The sequence below is a fragment of the Corvus hawaiiensis genome, chromosome 26, assembly GCF_020740725.1.
Source record: "Corvus hawaiiensis isolate bCorHaw1 chromosome 26, bCorHaw1.pri.cur, whole genome shotgun sequence".
In the NCBI taxonomy this organism is placed as follows: domain Eukaryota; kingdom Metazoa; phylum Chordata; class Aves; order Passeriformes; family Corvidae; genus Corvus; species Corvus hawaiiensis.
Window position 1 is genome coordinate 31,117,403 of NC_063238.1, and position 15,747 is coordinate 31,133,149.

A 15,747-nucleotide genomic window follows, 5' to 3' on the forward strand; every position below is an offset into this window, starting at 1 on the left:
CATACCACCACACTGGCAGGGAAATTGGGGGTTTCTGGGAGGTTGGGAGGAGACACAGCCAGGACAGGTGACCCAAACTGACCAGAGGGAAATTCCAGACCATATGACATCATGCTCAGGGTTTAAAATGGGGGGAAGAAGGGGGAAGAAGGAGGAAGAGGGAGACATTTGGCGTTATGGTGTTTGTTTTATCAAGTCACCATTACACGTGATGGGGCCCTGCTCTCCTGGAAATGGCCAAACACCTGCCTGCCCCCGGGAGGCAGTGACTTAATTCCTTGTTTTGCTTCGCTTTTGTACGCAGCTTTTGCTTTCCCTATTAAACTGTCTTTATCTCAACCCACAAGTGTTCTGGCTTTTACCCTTCCAGTTCTCTCCCTGATCCCGCTGGTGGGAGAGTGAACGAGCGGCTGCCTGGGGCTTGGCTGCTGGCTGGGGTTAAACCACAACAGCCACCAAGTGCTGTGAAATGATCAAGGAACTTAAAATGTGATTCCAGAGGTGTGAAGGATAAAGGCTGTGATGTCCTTGCAGACATCTGATTTGGTGCAGACTTCTTCCGTGCTGATATCCTCAGACATAGACATACACTGGCTCTGCAGTTAGCAGGCAAGTGATTATTCTGATGGTATCTAGAACCGTCAGAGCACTCTGACACAACAGTATTACAACAGAAGATGGATCACATCCACCACAAAAAAAAAAATCCTGCTAGGAATTTTCTTCCAGGCATTATATTTTAAGAAGAGGATACACTGCTTGCAGGTTTCAGACAACAAAAGTCCCTCTCAACTGTTTTACTCCTTTCCTTAGGAAAGTTAACTTGGGACTTTACTTAGGCAAGTTGAAATGTGAAATGAGTATCTGTTCATAACAGAATCCCTCTTAGCTGTCTCAAAAGACTGAGAGTCCTGAAATAAAATACAATTTAAAAAAAAAATCACAAACCAAAATCAGTCTCCCAAACAAATGAAAAAACGCATAACATAACTTCAACACCAGGGATACATTAATTGGTTTCATTAAACTAAATCTTCCAGGAACACTTCTGTCTTCACTTTGTTTTTTCTGCTCTGAGCAAAAACTCCAGCTTGCTGGTTACCCATCTGCTTCAGCTTTAGAATTTTTGCTGTCTGTTGGGCTCCTGCAGCCACATGGGCCGATGTGTCTCAAAGCAGCACTAAAAACATGTGTGAGTGCTGGAGTTAGATGTGATGGACACCAAGGCTGTGGGAGCTGCAGGTTATGTCCCCTGGAGTCCAGCCCCAGCACAGGCAGGAGAGGGGCAGTGGGGAGAGCCGTGTGCTCCTGTCCTTTTAGCAATGCCTACCAACAACAGGGCACATGCAGGGAAGGGGCAGATGATGCATGAGCCACCTGATGGTCCCTGGGAGCACTTCTGTAAGGGTTAATTAAATTGTGAGCAATGGCACATGGTCTTCCACCTTTGTGATCTGATCCTGGTGTGGGCTGTGATCATTATCACTACCGCATCAGTGCCTATGAGGAGTTTGACGATGAAGTTGCCAATGGGCAGCACAGATGAAGATATGCTCTTCTGAGGGCAATGGGAGCGTTGTGAGCTCCTGAGCTACGCCAGGGGCTCTGCAAATGTTCCCTGCCTGGTGTTCTTCACTGGCATGGAAAAACCTAAGGGACTGACTTCCAGCAGCTGGAGGTGGATCAGCCATGGGCACTCATTTGCAGTTTTCAGGGGGAAGCAGGCAGACCAGGAAATGTGGAGCCTTAACAAGTGTGCATTACAACTATGCACAAAGACAGGTGCAATTGCAGAAGCATTAGCATAAGACGAATGCATTTGCACCTACAAAGTGAGCTCCTTTCAGTGGTACAAATGTGTCAAAAAGTCATGTGAAAAATTGCAAAACAGTTAGAAAAGAAACCTGCTTTTGAAAGTGCAGCCTGGGTCCTACTTCTGAAGAGGCTTTCATCTTTCCTCTGTCTCTGAATTCAGAAAGGATTCTATCCACATTTGAGATCATCTGTCTCCCCTTTTAATAGCAGTCTAATTATGATTATCTGTTAATAATTTATAAGAATGATCAGGCCTTCCCTTCTCCTGTGTGTGAAGATAAGACACAGCATTTACAAGCCCCCCCCCTTTTTCCTTGAGCCAGATCAATAGTCCCATCACAAGGCATCAAAATGTTAAGGAATGGTCAAGGAGGATCCCTACAGTAATATTTTTTCCAAAATGAATTCCAGAAGTGTTTCTTAAGAAATACATTTACTACCAATGACAAGGATAGTGATTCATAAGCCATAAAGCCTTGCAAAGTCAAGATCACACATGACAACTTCTCCATGCATTGGGTAGCTCCCATTTTTCACCGTGTCAGTTTTCTAATGTGGATTCAGATAATGAAGAAAGTATTTCCTTAGGGGAGAAAACTCATCAAGATGCTGAGATTTTTTCCCAGTGACCAATTGCATGTCATGAAAACCAAGGTCTGATACCAGCTGAGGACAGGAGTAGCTGGACAGGTACAGAAACCTTGCTGCTCGGCAAGGTCCCAGACAATTTTTACTCACCTCTAGTGTAGTCAATACAATCTTCTCAACTGAAGAAAAATAAGCCTCCCACAAGAACTGTGTCTGCTGTCTAAGTGCTAGGATTTTATCCTGATGGATAGACCTGATTGTAGAAGGAATCTGTAATACAAGATGTAATACAGTCAGAAGCTTTAGAAACAACACAATCTCAAATTAATATGCCGCTGACAAGCCCTCTCCTCTATTAGCAGGTTATACAGCTTCAGCACTCCTGTCCAATGGAGATGCGTGTCAACAGTTAAAGCCTTGATGTAAAACAAGTAAGACACAACCCTTTATAACCTCTGGTATTGAATATATTATTTTTTTTAAATCTGCTTTCTTTTAGTTTTTAATTGTTTTATGGTCACAAAGCCTTGTGGTGTGGCATAGTAAGGAGGTCCTCCATGCACCCCTCATGCTTTTCATCCCACAAAACTCTTTGTGGACTAGTATTTTAACAAGCTAGTACCTGCAGGTCTTAAGAGTTCAATAATCCCCATGCTCCAAGTATATTAACAGGATCTGGAATTGCATTTACCACAGCATAGCAACACTAAGTGTCCCAAGGAAAACATAGCAACACCTTAAGTAAGACTCCCCTTTTTGGGAGCCTGTGGATCGAATTGCATTTCACTAATTACCTTAGGTAGACCTAAGAATAATATCTTCCACTACATCTGTTATTCACAAGGGAAAACAGTACAAATTTTTGCCTTTTTCCCATTAAATCTACACATTAATTGTTGTATAAGTTGCCTTACAAATAAACCCCAAATTGTCCTGCTGCAACACTTTTCCATTAAAAAATGACACTGCTCACCAGATCAGAACGGGAGTGTCTACAAAAGATGTCATTATCTTTTACCATCCCCATGTCCTTCTTGAAACTAAGGTGTGTATGTGCCATTCTTTAACTTAGGACATTGACCAAGGCCTCCAGTACAACTTGGACAATGAGAAGTGACACTATCAAGGGAATTTAACTGAAATTTGCTTTGGTGACAAGGACTAGTCACAGCACCAGAATGGCATTTAGGATATGTTGCTGCTTTGTGCTCATCTTTTTCTAGAAATTAATAGCTGTGCGCTTGCACCTACATTTTTGTGATTTCTAACTGGAATCACAGAATTGTTTAAGTTGGAAAAGACCTCTAAGTTCATCAAGTCCAACCACTAAATTAAGCCAACTTGTTCTCAGACACTCCTTTCTCATAAATCTTTTACCTGAGTCATTAGTTTTAAAAGCAAATACCTGGGCTGTGTATTTGGTCCTTGTGCATTCCAGCTTATTCTGAAGTTTGCCTGCATACCACCACATCCAACCCTTTTCTGACCAAAACACACTCTGCTTATTCCTAAAATACTCTGAGAAGTGGCAGCAATCATTATTTGATTTCAAATATTCCCAAATCAAACTATTTCCTGTGAAACCTCTTTCCTGAAGAAACACTGTGACTTTAAGAATTTATATGTAAAAAATTTTCACAATAATCAGCAAATTCTTTACTTGCAGAGTTTGCAACCAGTCTGGACACTTTGTCCATGGCTCCACTGGCTGCAGTGTCAGATGGGCCAATCTTTGCTCTCTCAGCCCTTCACCTCTTAGACCATCATCTTAGAGACACTGCTAATATAGTACAGACTTTGGGCTTATGAGAGAGTTAGCACTGCAGCAAGCCTGAGCATAAGAAAATGGTCAGATTGTCCAAGATGCTACTTTATGTTCCTTCCCTACAGGCCCTTTAAGTAAAACCTAGGTCTTTAGGTAAAATATTCCCTGCAGAAGTAGTATGAAAGACAGAACCTGAAAATATGTATTAGCACATGTCTTTCCAAGTGATCACATCACTATTCATGATGTGTTCCAGTAAGTAGAAGGATAATAAACATTACCTGCACTGGCTGCACAGATGTGCATTAATCACACCCAGAAACACTATCAGTAGCAAAGACAAGATTCAAGTCACTTTGCAGTGGCAATACAGCATTTTCTCAATAAACATTTCATTGCAATATGTGCAACCTTGTGTGGTGTGTGTGTATACATGTGTAAGCAACCAGTAAAATCAATACTCAATCCTCACTACACCTTTTGAAAGGGAAGGCTGCTCTGACTATGAAGGTTACTGCAAGAAGTTATGATTTTACACACCATACCATGCTTGTGAGTGACAGCAAACACAGTGTCAAGGTTTAAAAAAGCCTTGATGGTGGCTCTGTTACAACAGCTGGAAAGAAAAATCAGGGCTCCCATTTTAAATGCATTTGCCTATTCTATTAATCTACTTGTCCAGAAGGATAGGTGGAGAAAATGATGTATTAATACTAATCTGGCATGATTACATTGGAATTATTAGAACTTTAATAAAAGGTCATTTCAGCAATGAGTAGGGGGGAGGGAGAAACCACCCTGCACAAATAAGTGCAGAAAAGCTGGATTAAGCTCTCCCAGTGCTATGATGAGGAGAATATGCAAATAAAAACATCCGAGTTGCTCTCAAACAGGAAATTAAGAACTGTAACATAACAAAAACATTTCCCAGAGCAGACATTCAGGCCCTCTGCCAGCTCTTTAAAAACACTGTTAATAACAGTGCAGTAGCTGTTCAATATGGAAGCAGCTGTGTGAAGTGAACGAATGGCACGTTACCGGAAAACATGAAGATCAGCAAATTATTATTATTTAAAGAGAGACATAATTTTGCTCAGAAAAAATGTGTTGTCCACAAAAGCAAAAATCAAATCGCCCTTTTATATTTGCAGCTTGTATCACACTAAGTAGAACAGGCAGCACATTGCAAGGCTTGCTAAGCCAGCTCTTCACAAATATTTACTTCTTGAGACAAATTAACAGCCATGTAAAGACATTGCAAGAATACTTTGGTTTGGGGTGGCACTACACCTGTACCTTAGAGGGCTTCTCTCTGTGGATGACACTAAATTCAAGGATAAAAAAAAAAAAATCCCTCTTAGTGACTACTTTGTGTTTATTCCAGATCTTGTGGATCTCAGCTTCATGCTAGGCAATGGCACTTTGGGGAAACCAATTTTTCAAGAACTTCTTCTAACATCAACTTCTCTGCAGAATTTACAGAATATATTTAGATTGCAAAGCCCACTAAGGTAGCTGAAAAAACCCAAAACAACCATAGTGTATTTAAAACCAAAGCAGATGCTGAAAGTAGCAGGGAATTTGTAACTTCTCAGCCCACTTTTGTTCCATGATCTCAAGATCAAAAGTAAGTGACATGAACACTGCTTCAGAAAGCAATGCTACGTGGTCCATGCATCAGAAAAGGGACAGATTCTGCTTCCCACCAAATCGTTAGATGTTAACTCCTGCCTGAGAAAATACCTGCTTTCTTGAGGATACTCCTGAGGATAAACTATTTTTTAAGCACTGGAGCAGAATCCACCCTCAAATGTTTTTCCTTTCATCACAGTACCTGGACAGGTCAACCTCAGATTGGCATCCAAGTGCTCCACACCAGAAGAGATTTCATGCTCTTTGCAAAACTAAAAGTCTCCTGCACTTAAGAATGTGGCCTGGTGGCTGCAATGACCTTCAAATCAAATAATGAATGATGTAATATTAAATGAGTTCACAGCCAGTCTGACACATACAATCCCTTCATGATAAAAATTCTTTTACAGCCCTGACCTTTTGGATTCATCTTCCCTGTCCATTTAGATGGTGGCAGAAATAATCAACGCATCTGCTGAAGGCCGCGGTCTCTTTCTTACCTGTAATAACAATCTCTCATCGCCTATGATGGCAGCTTGGTTCCAATCAATCACTTCCGAGAACGGCAACTCCCATCCATTGCTGAGCATGACCGGGACGCAGGCAGCCTGTGGGCACAGAGCACGGCCACCATCAGCAGCTGCCCCACCACCAGGGCAAGCTTCGAGCTTTCCACCAATACCATCACCCCGTTCTCTGCACAAGCTCAGGAGAGGCAACATGGCAAAGAACATCAGAAGCCAGAAGCCGTAGGAGGGCAGCCCAAGTGTTAGTAGTTTTCCATTTTGGGTTTATTCATATGCACTGAAAGGTGGGGTTTGCACAGAGAGTGGCCATTTGTCATCTGGTGCTTACGCTGCCAGATGAGGGCAGAACTGCTCAATGCAGCAGATGGAACACTAGAGAATGTAATACAAAATGATGGCCTCTCTCACTGCTTTGTGAACCATTTGGCAAGGAGCAACTTCCCTAATTTTTTTAGTATGTTGCTGACAACCCGAGAGAAAATACAGATCATATTTAACTCCTGAGCACCTTTCCCATGAAGGGGTAAATTCTCTATCCTGTTTGGTATCAACTCTCCAAACAGAGGTAACTGCACAAACACAACTTGTCTGTCATCACCTGTCTACAAAAATAAGAACTGTTGTATGTCTTAAAACAAACAAACAAATGGCATACACATTTAGTATCTATTTCATATCGGTATGATCTGTCTAAACTAATTAAACTTCTACGAGTTTTACAAGTTCTTCTGCACAGACAGTTTGTGAATACTTAGTAAATAGGTCAGTATTTCCATAAACACACGATCAACCATTCTGTTCTGGTCAGCTCAATCACAACATAAGAACCAAGCCAAAAACCTTCTGATGTGACGAAATAACCTAGTACCAGAGGATTTTTATCAAATCTGTGGTCTGGGTTAGTTTCTTTTGGATCAAACCAAGTTTAAGTGCTCTGAGTTTGGTCCAGACTAGGGTTCAGGCCTCCCAAAACATGGTATAAACGGGAATCTTTCAGACTGCTGTACCTTCCTTGGTAAGATGTATCACGCACAGCATCTTAGACTGGTCAAATCTACATTACAGCAGTGATTATGATGTGTAAAGAACTGTGATCTTCTGTAAGAAATTACATCAGTGCATGAAAAAAGCCAACCAGAAAACACTTAGTAATGTGTTTTCATGTTTAAAACATTTCACTAATGTGAATTGTGAATGGATTGGGACTTTCAACATTATCTGGATCCAGACAGAAACTGGGAATACATCATTATTGGTGAATACTGCTGCTAGCATGATAGCAAAATCATCAGTTGTCTACATTTTATCATTGACCTGGAGCCCCCAAGTTCTGGGCAGTGAGGTACACTCCCTGCTTTCTCCTCCTGAGATGATGTATCTAACAGAAGCTGCGTGACTTTGGGCCCAGATGAGAGAAGAGCTGAGGAATGCTCTTCAGGAGGATCTGAAGTGACTTGTCATCTCATGTAAGCCGAGCCTCTTCTTCCTCTGAAGAGACTGGAGAGAGAACAGCACTTTTCAGGCTATTAATCTTCTCCTTAGTAGGAGAAAGGCAAGCGACAGTCCAGAACTTGGGTCTCAAATTCGATTGCAGGTGTGAGGTTCAGTGGTTACACCCACGTGTCCAGAGCATGTAGGGTTCCCAAGAAATCCAAAGGCTGGCAGACATGACACAAGATCTACTGGAGTCCTTCCAGAGAAGCAGCAGAAAGCCAGAAGTGTTTCTGGGTACCCTGGGCTTCTAAAATGACATAATACACCTACACATAGGTACCTGAATCCTGCTCAGCACTGCAGTAAACAATACTCCCTAACAGTGGCTGGGACATTTTATGGTTGATGATGTAAAGGGCTGTCATGCCATTCATTAACAGCTTTACTGTCAATGCTGGGACATTTCCCAAATGGCAAGAGCATTCCTGGAGGCAGGACCCTGTAAGGTGTGTTCATTTGCCATTTCACTGAAACTGAAGTGCCTCAGCAGCTCCTTCTCTCCACTTCAGCCCCCATGGAAATCCAGATGCCAGACCTAGAGGGGAGTTGCAGCACCTCACAAAATGCTCTCTATGGCTGACTGAAGATCCAGGACCCCAGGACTGAGCTGATGTTTGCAAAAAAAAAAAAAAGTCAGACAGGTCAAAGGCAGTGTAGGCAGGTGTCAGGCTTGACTACCATGCTGTCTGGCCACAAGGACACAAGGACTCTGGAGTCCTTTTGCATTGCCTTCTGCTGCTGCCCCACGGCAAAAAGGGGACCACTAACCAAAACATTTTTAAAAGGTGAAGGACATTCAGGTGCTGTCCCAGACAGCATGCGAGCTCCCTGAGATCAGCTTATATCCACCTTCATGTGAAGCTTCCATGTGGAGCTTTACCACCTCCAGGCCACCTTCTGTATGTTCAGCAAGCACCATCTCAAAACTGGCAATGCATAAGCAGATCTGTTTTGGCTAAGCGAAAACAAAAAGCTATTTTTACTGCCCCAGGGCTTACTGGTAAAGGCCAGTGTCTCCCAGGGAAAGTCTCACAGCTTGATAAAATACTGTTCTAAACTGGTCCAATCTCTCAGCCTCACCACATGCAGGGAAACCCTTTTCCGGGAGGTAATGCAATCCAACCTTCAGATGAGTTCAATGCTCAGCCCCTCCTGGGAAGAAGCTGCCAATTGCTCCAGAAGTATGAATAGAGGCTTTTGCAAAGTGGATTACTGTCCACCAAGGAAATGAAACACATTTCCCTCCTCCCCGCCTCCTTGCTATTGCACACCGAATTGCAGCCAGCGTAGCCACTGCTTTAAACTGCAGCTCTTACCTGCAAGGCTTCCAGAAACCTGAAAGAGCCAAGCCGGCGGCCACGGGGAACCAGACAGAAAGTGGCATTGTGCAGCATTTCACGGTAATCATACCTAACAAGAACAGCGGAGAAAAGAGAAAATTCAATTAGTGGTGAGTCCTAGAGTAACTGGGCGTGAAAATGCAAACAGCTGTTGAGATACATCTGGATAAAATCATCCCCAACCAAGACTGTTCACCACCAGGTTAACTAGCTCCCTCCATGCATGTGTATCAGCCCCCTCTCTGGCTCCTTTTTGTTCATCCTCAGGAGCAACCACCATGGGAGAGAGCTGGGGAGAGTGGGAATGACACTGTTAAGGAAGGAAGTAATTTTGCCTTTGAAATAATGAGACCGTTCTATATAAACAATGCACAACTTCTAACAACAAACTCACACTAAATATTTTGGTACCCAAAGCATTGTTGCAGCACTTCTGTGACCCTGATTCTATTCAGATTTAGGCAAAGCCATGCACAACTGTGTTCATTTCTGCACAAGAGGTTTGTACAAAGCAAAAAAATATTTGAGCTATGCCAAATTGAGCAGGCACTAAAAAAGGGATGGGGGGTTATAATGATTCACTTGGTGGTTATTGTTAAGTGTGGAGAGAGGAGTAACTACCAGATTTTGGCAAGTAACCACATGGCTGCAATGATCCATGCTCCCGTGAATGAAAGTGCTTATAGACTCTTATGGGTTTTTTTTTTCCAATTCCATCAATCACTACAAAATCAGTCACCAAAACCACACATCAAATCCCAACAGTGTTATCAGCCTGTTATCAGCGAACTGTACTTCTGACAAGCCCATGGAATTGTGAATGGCATTGACCTCGTCTGAGTCAAAAGGATCCAGACTGAACACCCTCCATTCTCCAGAGTGTCATGGACTCTGCACATAGATGTTATTTTGACAGCAACTTGTAGCACTGGAATTTTTTGACACCAATAGTCTAATTTTACCATGTCCTGCAGGAAGAGCAATTTTTTTATATGTGTCTACGTGTATAGATATACATACATACATGATTATATTTTATATACAAAGAAGTCAGGATCTATGTTTGTATTCTCACACAGGCCAGACAGATGGGAGTAAGCCAATTTTCAATTATAAGCTCTGTCTTTAGGAAGAGACATCTTGCAAAGGCCCATTTGCTTAAACAACCGTGTATAGCTAATTTGCACAAGAAAAGGTCACTGTGAATGGATTAAGATTATCTCCACTGAGAGTAAAATAAAACCCCTCATTGCATTAATTAAAACTACAAAACAGACTTCAAAGTCCCTTTTTTCTTTTGAATCCTATCTCAACTTTGGCTAAAATACATATATACATATTCCATCTGAGTGGCAGCAATTTATTTTTCTCTGTGTGGGATAGAGATTGGCAGCCATGTCCCAGCTCACCAGTTAGCACTGACACAGCACACAGGGGAAAATATGAGGAAACTGGTATATCAAAAAAACCCCCCAAAACCCAAAAAAAAGTTGCCATTTTTAAGCACTCCTTTTTTACATGTTGAGAGGTCTGAGGTGCATTGCTTTTACTGTGTATTGTAGGACAGAAAATGTTAATAAATACCAAAAATAGAATACCCCATAGGGCTAGAATACACCAGTCAGAAGTTCCCCATCATTAGCTAGCTAAAAATGTAAAATCCTGTTAGTACCCCAGAATGCAACACTATCCACAAAACATTGATGGCAAAACCAGAACACGAAGCAAAGCAGAGAGCAAGGCCACTGCAAGTGAGTCTTCCATATCCCAGTGACATCCTATACTGGGCAACTTTTCTTTCATATCTAACTTGCTGCTATTAGGATAGATTTACAAAGGGAAAAAAAAAGGAAAAGGATTTTGTTGACCATTTTCCATGTGATTTATTTCTGAGCTCTGTAATAGCACAGTTCATGGTCATCAAGCAATTTATCTACAATCATATGTACACAGAAAGCCCCATCCTAACCTTGCTGTATGGGCACAAAATTTCTACTTCCTTCAGGGAGGACCCACAAATACAGAAGGAGTAGATCCAGAGTAAAGTAATATCTATCAAGAGCTGCTGCAGTGAATGAACCGCATCAGAGATTCTATTGAATAAATTTCCCTGCAATTTCAACCAAAATGCTTTAAGGTGACTCAATGGGATCTCTGAGCACAGTGATAAGGGACCCATGTCCAGTTTAAACCCCTCAGAGACCACTCCAAGATCAAGTATCTATTTGAAATCTGCAAACATAAGGTTCTGCTTTTACTCCTATGAGTTCATGGGTAGCACCCCAAACAATGGGAGCACCCTGCCTTAGCTGGAAAAAAGAAGATGGCCCAGCATGTTTAAATACAAATTTGGAAAAACTTTTTGTGCACCACATGTAACCAGCCCCAAATACACAAACATTTCTTCGGGCTGCAAGCATAGCTTTGTAATTTGAAACATCGCTTGTGGAGGAAATAATTTACACATACCGAACAGTATTTCAGAGTCAAGCTTGCAGTAAAGACCGTTTCATTTTTTTTCAGACTGCCAGGCAGCATTTGGAGGAGACCTTGGCCATAGAAACGTCACCTGGTAAATGAAACTCCAGCACACAGGCCACGGCGAGGACAGAAGGCTCAGGGCAACTTTCAGTTTCAGACTCCTTCCCATTCAGCCCAGACAGAACCATGCACACAGCAGCAGGTTTGAGTTTTGCCAGCATTTCGTCAGGGACCGAAAATCATTTATGTACGACTGGCATTTTTTTCCACATAGAAAGCACACAGCATTACACCTGAAAGCATCTCTGCACTTCCTTTAACTCAGACTTAAAATACTTTCAATGAAGTGAGTGAGATAATCTCTATGATTAAAGGTAGGTACCTGAGTTAAGTATTTGCTGGACTTGAAATTTCTCCTTCACTTGTCCAGGAGAGAAATTGGAGCTGGCACAGACTTCCAGGAACACCCTCTCAGCTAGAGCTACTGATGTTGCACATTAAGTACCGATCTGGCATCTAATGCAAACATCAGTATCAGATCAACAACGGGCTTTATTTCCCTACTATCTCCACTGAATAATCTTAGCAAAACCTCAGGGAGACAATGAAGTATGAGAACCCCCACTTGCAACTGGAAAAGGCGTCTTAAGCTATAGAGAAAAGAGTCAAATATTTAGAAGAGGTTCTTCCAGAGTTTCCTCTTCTTCCCAGCAGTGGGGGTTAGATCTGTTTCCAGAACTACTTATTTCCATTAGCTGGTAAGATCTGAATATGGCAGGGACTTTTGTTATGGTTTTCCAGCTTGCATTGCTGTGGTTTCTGCAAACTCAGAGCTGCCAGCATGTGTGGACAGCTCTCCATTACCTGCCTGTTGAGACATTCTTATTTTCACTCAGCTGTGGAGGTTTTTCAGGCTCCAGAGAATCAGAGCAAAGACCAGCACTGCAGAGCACTGAGCAGGGGTGGACTGGGCACTTCTTCCTTACTTCTGCTGCTTCGGTGTTGCACTACTTCTGGCACTTTCCTTCCGGCAGTTTATCTTCCCTAGCATTTATTGTAGAAAAGCTTTTAGAGGAGTCCTCTGCTTTGCTCAGAAGGTATTTATTTCTAGAAAGCTCCAGGTTTCCACATTAGAAGACTGCCGGGGAGTGGGGGCACATGCTTAGTGCTCATACGTTCCTGATTCCTTCATTCTGCATGCTTGCACAGAGGTAGCATTTTACTGCCAATTTTAGGGTCGGTTTGGCCTGGGTCTCAGCTGCAGCATTCAAATGTTAAAATCCAAAATGCATATGCCTTAAAAATGACAGTTGGGTCTTCAAAACTAAAATAACTACAGATTTAATCCAAAGCTGGCATCCCTCTGTAGGTATTAGAGGCATGTTTTATTAACTTTCAGGCTTCTTTTAGTAATTATTACTTGTACCTTGCTCACAGCTAATACCTTTTTAGGCAGCATAAAAGAATAGCTCCATTTGCAATCAATTCTAATTTATTCACAACTTAATTGAATTATTCCCTCCCTGCCACCACCCATAGTTGAGGAAACATGTTTGGCCCCATCTATCACACAGGTGTAAACACTGCAATGCCATGTGGGCAATTATCCAAAGGAGAAACACTGCTCAGCCAAATGCTCTTACCATTTTAACTTCTTGCTCCAAGACACAGTGTTTGTCTTTCCCCATCCCCCCTCTTTTTTCTTCTGATGTGCCGACCATGTCAATCAGCACATGGATTGGAAGGCTGTTTGGGATTCCTGGTACTCCATTATCCCAAAGAGCCCCAGCAGGCTGCAGAGGCTCTGCAGTGACTAATCAGCCATGCCATACATTCCTTCCTACAGCTTAAGCATTTCCCCATGTCACAACACTGTAGAGATTATAAACTAGCCTGGGAAACATTTTCACTACCAATTTTGGTATAAACTGGTTTTTTTTTTGAAAGCCACATCCTCATCACCACTGATTAAAGAGAGGTCTAAAATCTAAAAAGACTGTTTAGACCATCAGATATGTCTAGATGCAATGATTATCATAATACTTTATCTAGCTGTATGTCACCTGTCATGTAGGCTACATGTTTTCTTACAGGATACCATCACCATTCCCATTTCATAGGTGGAAAACCTGAGACACAAATAACTGATGGCTTCTCCAGCAACTAGAGGAACCTTGGGAATGCTAACCACAGCATCCTGAGTATCCTGACCTTACTTCTCCCTCTTCGGTGATGCGGCATTCACTGAAATCCAGCTGCATGTCATAGCTATTAAAATTCAGATGGAAGTAACAGAAGCCGGACCCAAGCCAAATACAACAGGTTTAACTCAAATCAAATGCAATGGGTTTAACCCAGCAGTACATATTTTAACAGCGCCACACATAATCCATCTTTTGGAAGATGCTGGAGCTGATCTTTGGCAGGGACTATCAGCACATTCCGCTTTAGATGTCAGATGTGACTAGAGCTGTTTTTTTACTTCTTGAGCCAAAAAATTGCAATGGTACTTAACCAACTATGTCCAGGGCTCCCTCTCTGAAATCTGCAAGCCCATGAACACACACTGCATCTTCCAAAAGTTTCTGTATCAGATGAAGTACTACAACAAAGACAGACAGTAAATACCTGTAACACAAAGGTAAACGGAGAAGTGTTTCCCTGTTCTCCAGTATATTAATTTTCAGCTATTAACCAATTGGCCATTTTTCCATGTGTGAATGCTTAATGCAGATGGCTCTGAACTACTGACTGGAGAGCCTGAGAAGAAACCCCACTCAGTCACACAGAGCATCTCGTTGCTTGGTTTCCATTAAGGTATCTTGCCTTTTAAATAAACTGTCAAGTAAACCTTGGCATTGAAAACACCAAGTGAGTAACTGCCTCTGTAGAAGAGCTGACAGCTCGGCTGTGTGTCAGATAGATAGCTGCCCAAGACTGAGCTGGGAAGGCTCATGCATCCTGCTTGGAAGGGTGCCGTCACTGCGAGCTGCTTGCTCCTGGATTTACGGCGCGCAATGCTTTGGGGTGATCTGAATGCCAGTTAACTAGCTACTGGCTGGCAGTTCGTCTCCCGCTCTGCAAGTGCTGGTTCTGGAATTAGAAAGTTTGGAGGTGCAAAAACATAATTGGAAAACTTTTTTTTCCCTGTTTAAAAGGCTAATTGATTTCACAGGTGTTTAATTATCATTTGCTGTGAGATAATACCTTGTAGCACCATAAAAAATGGATTTAATTTTCGAGTGCTTGCAAAACCATTGCCAAAGCAAAGTTAGAGCGAAAGCTAGATAATTATTCTATAAATCAAACACACTGCCTCCTTTCTTTGAAATTTTTAATACTTGCCTATAATGATATCTGACGACCTTGAAACTAACATAAAAAGGATTTTCTTGCCAAGTGCTGAAAAGCGGCCATTGGAGTATTTCTTTCAGTCTAGCTCATTACCGCAGCCACTGACACCACACCGCCCTGGCTGCTGGACTCCAAGGGATGCTACTGTCTAACTACAGCAGCAGCAGGTGTGAACAGTGATTTCAGAACACAGGTAACGGCTGAGTATGGGTATGAGCATGAGCCCAATCTGAAAATTCTGCATGATTGTACTAGGCCTTCCTATGGAAATGAAACTCGGCAAGCATGCAGCAACTAACAGCAAAGTACGACTGTTTTCTCCATTCTGTGCCAGCATCTTCATTTAGTTCGGAAGGTTGGATTAACAAAGAAAAACAGGGAAGTAGACTTTTCACTTTAATGCACTGCTAAAGAAACCTTATTTTACAGTTAAGATGGACAGTAACCGTACAAAATGAAAGTGTCTTTCAAGTCTTCAGTGACATCACTGTTGGATTCAGTTAACTTCAATATTATGCAGAAAAACACTTGGGTACACAAGCCGTTAAAGTCAATGCACATTCTAACAAATAAAAATGCTCTAAAGATTTCTGTCTAAATATTTACACATAATGTCCTGCAAATCTATATGCTGCATGCAAAGCATGCACAACATCTGGATTGCAAAATACTATCCAATCCCAGTGTAGCAGCTACACCACCCAGAACAAGTAGTCTTACACAGCAGCAAATGTGGTTTCACCAACATAAT

General features: G+C 42.1%; 1 protein-coding gene across 2 annotated transcripts in view; it reads right to left on the reverse strand.

The window, feature by feature from the left end:
* Positions 1 to 15,747, reverse strand: part of EXT1 (exostosin glycosyltransferase 1) — a 178,488-nt gene that overhangs the window by 16,465 nt on the left and 146,276 nt on the right. For both annotated transcript variants that reach the window (XM_048286565.1, XM_048286563.1), the window contains exons 2-4: positions 9,138 to 9,231; positions 6,301 to 6,408; positions 2,554 to 2,673 (exon numbers count right to left, since the gene is read on the reverse strand). In XM_048286565.1, coding sequence (XP_048142522.1) covers positions 2,554 to 2,673; positions 6,301 to 6,408; positions 9,138 to 9,231 — 322 coding nt within the window. The remainder of the gene's footprint in view (positions 1 to 2,553; positions 2,674 to 6,300; positions 6,409 to 9,137; positions 9,232 to 15,747) is intronic.